This window comes from Prionailurus bengalensis, chromosome C1 (genome assembly GCF_016509475.1).
Source record: "Prionailurus bengalensis isolate Pbe53 chromosome C1, Fcat_Pben_1.1_paternal_pri, whole genome shotgun sequence".
Taxonomy (NCBI): domain Eukaryota; kingdom Metazoa; phylum Chordata; class Mammalia; order Carnivora; family Felidae; genus Prionailurus; species Prionailurus bengalensis.
In genome coordinates, this window is record NC_057345.1 from 81,136,132 (window position 1) to 81,148,805 (window position 12,674).

Genomic DNA, 12,674 nt, shown 5'->3' on the forward strand with positions numbered 1-12,674 from the left:
ACTCACATAATGAGATTAGTTTAACCTTGATACTTAGGAACAGCACAAGAAAGGACAAGTACAGGGGAATCCTATTCATGAACATTAATGAAAAAACCCTACAAATATATTTGTAAACAAAATCCAGCAATGTGTTAAAATATAACTCGCTATGAACTGGGTTTATTCCAAGAATACCACAATAGTTTATACCATGTAACTGCCCATGAAAACAGATAAAATGGGAAAAACAATATGATTATTTGAGACGAAGAAAAGACATTTGATAAAAATCAACTAAATATGATTTAAAATTAAACTCTTGGAAAATTTTTAAAATCAGAAAGAATATAAGGATGACCAGTACATTGCTTCTATTAGTTATTGTTCTGGAGAGTCTAACAACAAAATGAGAAAAAGAAAGAAAAGGTATAAAGATTAGAAAGAATCACAATTGTTACTATTTGCAGATGATATTATTTTGATAACATAAAAGTGTACTTAACATAATATGATATCTTGATAACATAAAAGTGTACAAATTATTGGAATTAATTAGAGTGTAGCAAGGTGGTTCTTACAAGATCACTATACTCCAATCAATTATATTTCTATATACTGAAACACAGGAAAGATCATTAAAAGGTATATCACAATGATAATGAGACAATACAAGGTACGTAGAAATAAAAACAACAAAAAATATGCAAAACTCTTGTGATGAAAATTAAAAATGTTACTGAAAAGCATTAAAGGAAACCTAAATAATGGAGAGATGGATGATGTCCTGGGACAGGAAGATACCATCACGTAGATTTAAGTTCTCTTCAAACTGATGCATGGATTCAATTCAATTCATACAAAAATTTTAGTATGTTTCTTTGTGAACTTGCCAAAGCTTACTCAAAAACCCATGTGAAAAAGAAAGAACCCCTAAAATACTCCTGAAGAGTAAGACTATGGGAGCTTGATATTAGCAGCAGACAAACCAGTTAACAAAGAAGAAAGCTCACACACAGATCTATACATACGCAGCAACTTGATATAACAGGGGTAGCACTGCACATTAGTGAAAAAAGGAGCATTCAGTAAATGGTGCTGAGCCAGTACTCGTAACTACTGTACTAGACAGTGCAGATCTAGACTGTTCAATATTCTTGGCTAATAAGGGCTCTGCCAGCAAATGTATTGATCACTACTGATTTCTTCACCAAGACTCCCTCTTCCCAGTCTTGTGAGCCCCATGGAAGATACACAATGGATAGCTGTCTGTGGGGGAGGTGGGGGTTGCAGGTACATCCCCCCCCTTAATCTGTAGTGAAAACAAGAGAAGAGGAAGTGGATTCCTCCCCTTATCAAGTCTTGGTGGGAAGGTGTCTCTCCACCTGCCCTCTCTTCTAAGTGTGGCACATGGGTGGCCAGCAGAAAGGACAACAGGCATGTTCATGCTATCACCCTCAGTGGCTCTCCTCTGCATTTTTGCAGAAACTCTACCCAGCTTCAGATTCATAAGTATAAAACCTTTTAGGAATGAGACAGTATTTCTTTTCTAAGGAGACTTGTATTGCCCCAGCAGTAAATTAACTGATGGAAGGAGGTAGTCTAACAGAAATGCTTAGTCCTACAGTGGTGGTACCACTTTGATAGTAAGAAAAAATAACGGCACTTTAAAAATTCAAAATCTTTGGCTTTTGTATTAAGGTGAATCAAATCTTGTTTGGACCTAGATGATATTATGTTAAGTAAAATAAGTCAGACAGAGAAAGACAAGTGCCATATGATTTCACTTAGAATGGAATCTAAAAAGCAAAAGAAACAAAGCAGAAACAGACCCATATAAACAGAGAACAAACTGGTGGCTGCCAGAGGTGAAAGGGCGAGGGAATGGGCAAAATGGGTGAAGGAGAATGGGAAGTACAGGCTTCCAGTTATGGAATGAGTAAGTCACAAGGATGAAAGGCGCAGCATAGGGAATAGAGTCAGTGGTACTGTGACAGTTTTGCATGGTGACAGATGGCAGCTATACTTGTGGTGAGCACAGCTTAACACATAGAGTTATCAAATCACTATGTTTACACCTGAAACTAACGTAACACTGTGTGTCAACTAGACTTAAATTAAAAAATAAATAAAATAAAGTGAATGACACCCAACTTATTGGGCTCTAAAGTGTCTACAACAACGTTCCCAATGTTTCATTAAACCATGAAATTCAGCAAACAATCCATATGCTGATGGACTTGGAGGGAAATATTCAGTATATATACTGAATTAAAACTGGAGCCTCTGATTGGATGCAACTTTAGAAAGAAGAAAATAATATATACACTAATAATTGGGTAAAAAGCTACCTGTTCCTTATGTTGAAAACAAGAATTTGTAATTTTTTTAATTTTATATTTTTAAGTAAACTTTATCATTGCTGTAGTATAATACTATATTCCTCTTGTGCAAAAAATCACCATCATATTCTCCAAATTGTCTACCAATTCTAACATACGCTATGATTCAATGACATTTTTAAGTCTCTGATGCCGCGAATAAACCCTGAAGCATTCTTTTCTAACTTAGTTTTTTGGGTTGGAAAAGAGTACACAAAAGAGGCCTATGAAGAAAAAGTTTCAGAGAAGACACGTTTAGGTAAGCGACACGTATTAGGCAGGACCTTACTTCTACTTCTCGGTCTCACTTTTCTCATTTGTGAAATAAGGATCTCGCCATCTGTCTCACACATTATTAAGAGGGTCAATAACTAGCACACAGGGATGAGTAGTGTCCCCCCTCAAATTCCTGTCCAGCTGGGATCTGTCAACGTGACCTTATTTGGAAACAGGTCTTGTAGATGGATCAAGTTAAGATGAGGTCACAGCGAATTAGCGTGGGCCATACATCCAATGACTGGTGTCTTTATGAGAAGGGAATGTGAAGACAGAGACACAGAAATGGCCCTATGACAATGGAGGCAGAGATTAAAATGATGCTGCTACAAGCCAAGGAACACCAAGGACTGCTGGCAACCATGAGAAGTGAGGAAGATTCTGTCCCCTTCAGAGAGAACACAGCCCAGCAGACTCCTTGACTGCAGACTTGTAGCCTGAACACTCAGAATGTGGTACTCTGTTACAGCATACCACAAGAAACAAATACAGCATTGATGCCTAAAACAGAAATGAAGCATTTGGCTCATCTCCCACATAGAAAAAACATACCATACGTTTTGTTAGGGCTCAATTCACAGCAGGCAGATTCTAATGTTGTTTGACATGGACTCTCCAAGAACACATTTCCATAGTGTTTTAGTTAGGGATCATGTTTACAAGTGACTAATACTCAACTGGAGTTTTAAAGGCCTGGGAATGGAGTGGAGTGGGGTGGGGAGGTGAGAGAGGGATTTGAGGGGGAGTGAGAGAGGGGTGATATTAGTGGATCCTGATTTTCCCATGCAGATGCAGCTGGGCGTCTGGAGTTACTAAAGGCAGGACTCACCATCTGGTTTCTTATTTTATTCTTCCTGTGCATTAATTTCCTTCTTTTCTCCAACTGTAGTCTGTCTTTACCCACCACATGAAAACATGACTGCCAGCAGCTCCCAAGTCTTAGCTTTCACAGGGTTTGCCCCCAAAGAAAGACTGTCTCCATTTTCTGGGTCCCCAAGTCCAAAATGCCCAGTGAAACACTTTGAGGGGCCTGAGCGGGGTCAGCTTCCACTCCTGAACCACCTGCTGCCACCCCATGGCTGGGAAGGCACCAGAGGAGGGATGGATGGAGACAATCTACACAAGCACTAGCTCCAGTTTCCTTCATGATAAAGCAGAGTTTCACTTGGGTTCTTTTACCCCAAATTCTCACTAAAATGCTAAAGGGAGCAGCCAGAGGTACAGAAGTAATTGTAAAGGCAGATACAAAGACAATTTGAAGACAAAGAAGTTGTCATAGATAAATCATCGAGAAATGCAGGACCTTGATAAAGAAGTTTTAGTGAAGAGCCAATAAGCACATCAACTGGATGTCTTATGTAAGTTTAAATAAAACAATTTTCCCAGTTGGACTTAACTGAAAAATAATTTCCTTCCTTTACAAGAATAAAAAAGAATATAACAAATTAAGCTACCACTCGAAGATACACTTTAAAGGAAGTCTTATCTTTTGGTAGTAGAGGAAATACATTTCATCAGCAATAAACATTTGACTGCCCTGTAAGGGCAGGGCACTGAGGTGCCACAAGATTGTTTCCAGAGATAATTAAACTCAATATATGACTTTTAACTTTCTTAGAAATAGAAATGATCACTTACCATGGTACTGGGGTCTCTATCAGCTCGATTTCGTTCAAAAGAATTTATTTTATGGGCACTCATTTCATCAGTATCAGCAATGATATAATGTCTGGGAGAGTAAGCATTGGACAGGTGCTCAAGCAGCCTCAGGATCTCAGTGGTGTGCCCACCTGGAAAAAATATTGAAAGGCCTAAGATTAAAAATCCCACAATGTGGGGGCACCTGGGTGGCTCAGTTAGTTAAGCGTCTGACTTTGGCTCAGGTCATGATCTCCGCGTTCATGGGTTCCAACCCCGCATCGGGCTCTGTGTTGACAGCTCAGAGCCTGGAGCCTACTTCAGATTCTGTGCCTCCCCCTCTCTCTACCCCTCCCCTGCTTGCACTCTGTCTCTCTGTGTCTCTCTCTCTTTCAAAAATAAATTAAAAAATTTTTTTTCAACGTTTATTTATTTTTGGGACAGAGAGAGACAGAGCATGAACGGGGGAGGGGCAGAGAGAGAGGGAGACACAGAATTGGAAACAGGCTCCAGGCTCTGAGCCATCAGCCCAGAGCCCGATGCGGGGCTCGAACTCACCGACCGCGAGATCGTGACCTGGCTGAAGTCGGACGCTTAACCGACTGCGCCACCCAGGCGCCCCTCAAAAATAAATTTAAAAAAAATTTTAAAGAATTAAAAATGCCACAATGTGGTTATTAGAGGGGAGGCAGGTGGGGGGATGAATTAAATAGGTGATGGGGATTAAGCAGTGTACTTGTTGTGATGAGCACTGGATGAGCACTGGAAGTGTTGAATGTACATTGTACTTTACACCTGAAACTGATATTACACTGTGTTAACTAACTGGAATTGAAATAAACATTGAAAAGAAGAAAGAAATGCCCAACGGACATATCCATTTGGCTCTGCTATACTAATGTTATGTTTTATGTATTCCTCAAAAGACAAAAGCAACATCTGGAAACAATAATCGATGCCCTTGTATAAATACTGCTTTTATATGGGGGAAGAGGATAATAAAAGTAAAACAATAAAATTGGCACTAGCAGTAGGTGCTAAGGAGGCACAAAGAAGTAGAAGACACAACTCCTGTTATCAAGAAGCCTGGGGGGCGCCTGGGTGGCGCAGTCGGTTAAGCGTCCGACTTCAGCCAGGTCACGATCTCGCGGTCCGTGAGTTCGAGCCCCGCGTCGGGCTCTGGGCTGATGGCTCAGAGCCTGGAGCCTGTTTCCAATTCTGTGTCTCCCTCTCTCTCTGCCCCTCCCCCGTTCATGCTCTGTCTCTCTCTGTCCCAAAAATAAATAAACGTTGAAAAAAAAAATTCTTTATAAAAAAAAGAAGCCTGGTACGAGGGGAAAGAATGCACACAGACATGTTAAGAGTGATGCAAGACAGCATGAAAAATTTAAATGAGGGCAGAGGGGAGGCAAGCAAATGGTTATGAAAACAACCTTGTAAGAGTAGGGGAGATCCCTGATAAAGCTGAAGCCGAAGCTAATGGACACAGAGCAGTAGGGAGGCCACTGGGTGGGATCATTAGGACATGAGATGGCAAAATCTGAGATGTGGGCTCAAGGAATGGGGGAAATACTGGGGAGAAGGACGAGAGTGAAAGCAGATCAGGAAAGTAGGTTGAAAAATGGAAAAACTGTCACTGAAGGTTTCTGGGCTGCGAAGTAATGTCAGGGGGGCATGAGCACTGACCCGCAGGGCTCGGGGATTCCTAAGGAAGACTTTTGTTCATCACTGTAACCCCAGCTCCTAAGAGAAGTCTCAGCACACTGCAGGCCATCAAATATTTACCAGTTTCACCAAACAATGGTTCAAAGTTTGAAACTGTACAATCTCCAACATTTTAATGCTTTAATTTCAAAACCATGAATTCAAAAATCGATTGTGTACATTGAGGTTTCCTTCATGAAAAAAAAAAAACACAAAAGCACATCAATCTATCGCATTAACTATGCAGCATTTTTAAGCAAAGCAATCAAACTCCTTCTCAACGAGCCCTATCATACCCATTTAGTTTCATTTCACAATCTCTCAGCCTCAGCCAGGTTGATGTCCTTAACATTCTCTCTATTCATCTTGTTATCTCCGCCTTGTCTCTGGTCACACTGTTCCCCCCACCTACTAAACTCTCTTCCACTGCTACTGTTGCAAGAAAGTGCTTTCGATAGTGAAACAGTGGACATATAGAACAAATTAAGCGTGTGGTTTCTCCCCATACACATATTTTATTATAGTAGAAAGGGAAGGATTACTCTCTACATTGCAGAAGGGACTAGATGTAGAAATAAAATTGGCATAGATTATGTGTGAGTTTCAGGAATTAGAATCATACTTTAGCTTTGTAACTTGTCACCCATCTTTGTGTCTGGGGCATGTAATTTACACATCTGATTTATGCTCATTTTTGTATTTTTGTTTTTAGCCTTGAGAAAGTGTGGTGGTTTGCAAAGTAGGTACTTGCTTTCACAGCTGGACCAATTAAGGATAAAAAGGATAATTTCCACATTTTCCACTGCAATTAAAACTTCATTATACCTGCTTTAACAGTCTTTTCTTTTCTTAAAAGGAAACACTTACTGAATACATTCTTTGAAGATTTAACCTTGCCACCAACTGAAGTCGTTACAATGATGGGCCTTGTCTTCCATTTTACTCTTTTATTAAGATATATTCTTTGGGAACAAAATCTTCTCAGTTCTACCTTACATAATGCTCAATGTCACTCATCATCAGGGAAATAAAAATCAAAGCCACACTGAGACACCACCTCACACTGGTCAGAATGGCTAAAATGAACAAATCAGGAAACTACAGATGCTGGCAAGGATGTGGAGAAACGGGAACCCTCTTGCAGTGTTGGTGGGAATGCAAACTGGTGAAGCCACTCTGGAAAACAGTGTGGAGGTTCATCAAAAAAATTAAAAATAGATCTACCCTGTGGCCCAGCAATAGCACTACTAGGAATTTACCCAAAGGGTACAGGAGTGCTGATGCATAGGGGCACATGTACTCCAATGTTTATAGCAGCACTTTCAACAATAGCCAAATTATGGAAAGAGCCCAAATGTCCATCAATTGACGAATGGATAAAGAAGATGTGGTTTATGTATATAATGGAATACTACCTGGCAATGAGAAAGAATGAAATCTGGCCATTTGCAGCAATGTGGATGACACTAGAAGGTATTATGCTGAGTGAAATAAGTCAGAGAAGGACAGGTATCATATGTTTTCACTCATATGTGGATCTTAAGAAACTTAACAGAAGACCGTGGGGGAAGGGAAGGGGAGAAAATAGTTACAGAGAGGGAGGGAGGCAAACCACAAGAGACTCTGAAATACAGAGAACAAACTGAGGGTGGACACGGGGGTGGGAGAGAGGGGAAAATGAGTGACGGGCATTGAGGAGGGCACTCGTTGGGATGAGCACTGGGTGTTGTATGTCAGCCAATTTGACAATAAATTGTATTTAAAAAAATCCACCCAGAATCCAATCTCTTCTCTCCATCTCCTTTGCTCCTACCCAGCTCCAAGCCATATTACTCACATTGATTATGACCATAGCTTCCTGGTCTGCTCCCCCAGCTCCATTTGTCTATTCAAGTGTCTACATCCATCTATTCTCAACACAGCATCCACTGTGACCCTATTAGAAAGAGTTGATCAAATGAATTTACCTCTGCTCAAAACCCTCCTGTGGCTTCCCTTCTCACATGGAATAAAAGTCATCTTGTAATCTAACCCCTTAATTTGTTACCTTATGGGCCTCATCTGCTTCTACCCAGTTTTAAGTCTACTCCAGCCACTGTGGCCTCCCTGCTGTTGGACATCCTGTCATTCCCCCAAGGAGGCTTTCCCTTACAATTCTAAAATGCAATCCCCCTCCCTACCCCCTAGTATTTATCACCATATAATTTAATATGAAATCTATTTATTTCTTTTGTTTTTGTCTCCCCCTACCCTTGCTCAACCATGACATGACGGCAGGGACTTCTGTTCATTTTATTACTACTGTATCTCCAGTGCTTAGAAAACAGTAGGCACTCCTATTATCGAATGAATGGGTAGATGAGCATTTGATATTAAATCTAAAATTTGGAGATCATATGTTGTTTCAAGGAAAAGTAGTAATTTTGATTGATGTTCTTTGAATGTAAGTGGTTGATTCATAACGTTTTATGGTATCTAAAGACTACTTTTTTGGTAGTCAAGGTAAACAGTGAAAATGCCTTCCCCCTCCTCCAACATTTTGGGCATGAAGTGTTAAACTGTTCATCTGAATATAAGTCTTTCTTTGACTTGGATGATTCTTTGAGGGCCTTGACCTCTCCCTACCCTGAATGGTTTGAATGACAAGGACCATTTGCCAGAGTAATTATCAGTCTTAATTTTGGTTCTCAGTCCACCAAATCTAATACTGTCAAATGAATGGCGGTAACATCCATTCATCCATTTGTTCAAGACAGACACCTGGACATCATTCCTGAACCTTTCCTTTCCTTACTTCCTACTTTCAAACCACAAGATCTGTGATTTTTTTATCTCCTAAATCTTATTTAAATGCATATACTTCTCTCCATCCCCAAACCCATCACCCTAGTTAGGCTGTCATCATTTGTCATCTGAATTATTCAAAATGTTCCTACTTGTCTCCCTACTTCAATCTTTGTCAAAACATTCCCTTGACAATGCAGGCTGAATGATCTATGTAAAAGCTTAGATTTAATTGGGTCACTCTCCACTCAAAAGTGTTTTAAAAGATCCTTTGCTACCAGGACTAATGACAGTCACCATTTACTAAATGGGGTGCCTAGGTGGCTCAGTCAGTTAAGCATCTGACTCTTGATTTGGGCTCAGGTCATGATCTCACAGTCCTGAGATTGAGCTCTGACTTGGGCCCTGCGCTGAGCATGGAGGCTGCTTGAGATTCTCTTTCTCCCTCTGCCCTGACCTGACATGCACGCTAGCTCTCTCTCTCTCTCTAATTTTTTTTTAAATGCTTACTATATGCCAAGCACTTTGCTAAACCCTTTTAATACTTCTATACTTAATCTCTCTTCACCTCTTCTCATCCCGTATTTTTTAAGGTGGAAACAGAAGGCTCATTGAGGTTAAATAATTTGCCCAAGATCACCAAGTCACTAAGTGGCAAAGATGTGACTCCACTCCAGGATTTTGTCAATCTAGAACCTGTGTTCCTAACCCCTACATGGAACGAAGCAATGGAGTAGTGCTAATAGCTTTATAGAGCATGGTTTACAATGCTCTTCAGGATCTGCGCCTCGTTTACCTCTCCACGTTGAACTCAAAGCAACAGTGCCCTCCCACCGCCAGCCCTTGCAAGTGCTATCAACTTCTTTTCACACCCTTCCAGTCCTCAAAGCCCCAGCTCCCCTTTCCTGGTCATCTCTCAAGTCTCAGTTTAGACAGCACTTCTTCCCAGAATTTTCCGGTCTCACATTCAGATAAAGCGGTGCCCTTCCTGAAGACTTCCATAGCAGTCTGTATGTCCCAGATTACAGCAATTACCTATTCTGTTTTTTTGTTTTAGTTTTATCTAATCTCCATTCCCTTCACTGCCGTACCCTTGCACCTTTCACACTGCTTGGGACACAGTCACTACTCCACCGTAAGTAGTAGTATTAGTTCTGTTATTTCCAGAGTTTAGCATAATACCTGGTCTCTCCTAAATCTCCACGTGATTAAGCGAATAATGTAATGAATTATACTTGAACATAAGTTTACAACATTTGCTCATACTAAAATTATTATTGTATCTGGATGCAATCTCCTAGCATTTCTAAATATACACAATATATGTGTCTCTGTCAGAACTAGACCGTTTCAAATTGTAAACGCCTACAGAGCTGGTAATCTCTGTTTTGACTGTACTACCCGATAGGACAGCTTGTTGTTCATACTGTGACACAATATTCTGAAACGTGTATTGTTCTATGATCAGGAGATAGTTGTTTCTATCCTCATGGATTTTGTGTATTTATAAATGTGGCAATTCACTTTGCTTCATTTATCATGCAGTGTTCGTGATTTCTAAACGAAACACAACATGCCTAGATTAACAACGCAAAACAGCTTTTACTACTCAGGAAAATTGCAAGCTGGCATCATAAAGCTGCTGCGTCCCCTCCGTTCAATATACATAATATAGTAATATAATAATTTGTTAGAAAAATATACGCTATAGGGAAGCTCAATTATAGACAAGCGTAAGTTACTCATTTGTCATTAAAAGATGCCTGGGCCGCATCAGCAAACCAGCATTTCGCCCTGGCCGGGCTGACCGGTTCCGGTAACGCAGGGAAACTACAAATTGCAGCATGCAATGCTCCAAAAGTGCTAAGGAGACCAGAGGAGAGCGTCGCGGTGCACTCTGGGGTTTGTAGTCACCGACCCACGCCCCACTACTTACCGGACCCAGCCACCACCAAGAGACTGAGAGACTGACGGGGCTCAAGGACCCGAGAATGGAGCACTACCCACAGCCGCAGTGCCAGAAGAAGCACGGCCACCGCAGCTCCCGCCGCGGCTAGAATAAGGACGCTAACCATGCGTAGCTACGACACATACGTACAGCCCCCACCCGTGCGGCCTCTGAGACGAGGTCAAAGTTCAACAAGTACGGGCGCTGTGGAGACTCAACCAGGGCGTGGCGACCCTCTTGATGGGCGGGGCTTGTCTACGCTGGGAGGAGTTCGGGGCGAGACGCGGAAGCCCCAGCCCCGAGGAGTTTGATGGCTTGCCTCCCGGATTCTGCGCTGCTGCCGTCCAAGCACAAAGTGAAATTCGGCAAGTAAAGCGCAAAAGTGTGATTTTCCCCCGTGAAGAAGTCAGGCCGCCTGTGCGCCCTAAAGGCCCCAGAGCTCCCAAGTTAGGAGGTGTTCCAGCGCCACTAACTGTGAATTCCACCTGAGGCCAATAGCACATAAAGCCTTTTTTCTTCTCTTTTCTCTCCTCTCCCCTTTCCTTCTTCCTCTTTTTTTTTTTTTTTTTTTTTTGTCTTCCTTGCTCTCTCCCTCTCTCTCTCTCTCTCTCTCTCTCTCTCTCTCTGCCAAGGAAAATGTTTCTGTTGCACATGCAGACATTACTGTGCTTGCCTATAAAAGTACAAAAAGTACAAAAAGTTGAATTGAGGGCCCTCATCTGAATCTCTTTCCGAACACTCGTGTATTTAACTTTTTCTAGGCATTTTCTCAGATCTCAGTGTGATCAGAGTGGCAGAGGGTGATCACCTCCAGTTATGCCATGGTCCTGAGAAGAGTGGACGCTCAGTGGCTCAAGGTAGCAGAATAGAGAAGGCAGCGTCCTACAATTAGTATTCAGTTACTACAAAGCCAAAACCTCCCCCAGCTCCAATTTTGCTCATTTTTGTTGTCTATTTAATCCACATGGCAGCAATATAAAAATACTGAGATTACAGAAGTCCCTTCACCCCAAGTGTAATTTGCCTTCAGTCCAGTACAGACCTATAGGTTAGATAGGACAAGTGTACAGATAAACAGGTCCTGAAAGATGAAACAGACTGCTCAAGTGAAACAGTGGCAAATCTAGGTTTAGAAATCAGAAATCCTAACTCCTGCTTCATAGGAGTGTTACATTGTGTATTCCTTTGCTAAGCTCAGACTTGCTCGATTATCACATTTGCCTAGAGCCTAGCATGTGTCTTCCCTTTTTAAAATTTTTTAAAAAATGTTTATTTACTTATTTTGAGAGCGAGAGCAAATGAGCAAATGGGGGAAGGGCAGAGAGAGAGAATCCTTAGCAGCCTCCGTGCTGTCGGCACTCGATCATAGGAACCATGAGATCATAACGTGAGCCAAAATCAAGAGTCAGATGCATAACCAACTGAGCCACTCAGGCACCCCTAAAATGTGTCTTTTAATGTTTAGTTATTTTTGAGACAGAGGGAGATGGAGCATGAGCAGAGAAGGGGCAGAGAGAGATGGAGACACAGAATCTGAAGCAGGCTCCAGGCTCTGAACTCTCAGCACAGAGCCTCATGTGGGGCTTGAACTCGTAAACCATGAGATCATGATCTGAGCTGAAGTCAGACACTCAACCAACTGAGCCGCTCAGGTGCCCCTAGAATGTGTCTTCTAAAATGCAGTCTTTTAAGAGAGGCCTGGGATCAGGTTATTTAACCAGTGTGTCAATTTCCCTTAGGCAAGTGCGGAAAACATTTAGGGATATGAAAGCATCATTTTCTGGCTAATGGACCTCACAGCACGGAATATTCAGTCTTCCATCAAATCGTCTTAACCCTACATCCTTACAATAAGACCAAAAAGTGATTATTATTTCCCTCTTTACAGATAAAGACGTGGATTCTATAACAAATAGTTTGGGGCACGTGGGTGGCTCAGTCGGCCAAGTGTCTTGCTTTTGATT

The 12,674-nt window shown here is 41.5% G+C and overlaps 1 protein-coding gene across 2 annotated transcripts in view; it reads right to left on the reverse strand.

The window, feature by feature from the left end:
- Window positions 1-10,962, reverse strand: part of ALG14 (ALG14 UDP-N-acetylglucosaminyltransferase subunit) — a 102,131-nt gene extending 91,169 nt beyond the window's left edge. Inside the window, exons 1-2 of one of the 2 annotated variants that reach the window (XM_043575628.1) lie at window positions 10,699-10,962; window positions 4,275-4,426 (exon numbers count right to left, since the gene is read on the reverse strand). In XM_043575628.1, the coding sequence (XP_043431563.1) occupies window positions 4,275-4,426; window positions 10,699-10,837 (291 nt within the window). In that variant the 5' untranslated portion in view covers window positions 10,838-10,962. The remainder of the gene's footprint in view (window positions 1-4,274; window positions 4,427-10,698) is intronic. The other variant, XM_043575629.1, reaches the window with a different exon arrangement.
- Between the last annotated feature and the right edge of the window lie 1,712 nt (window positions 10,963-12,674).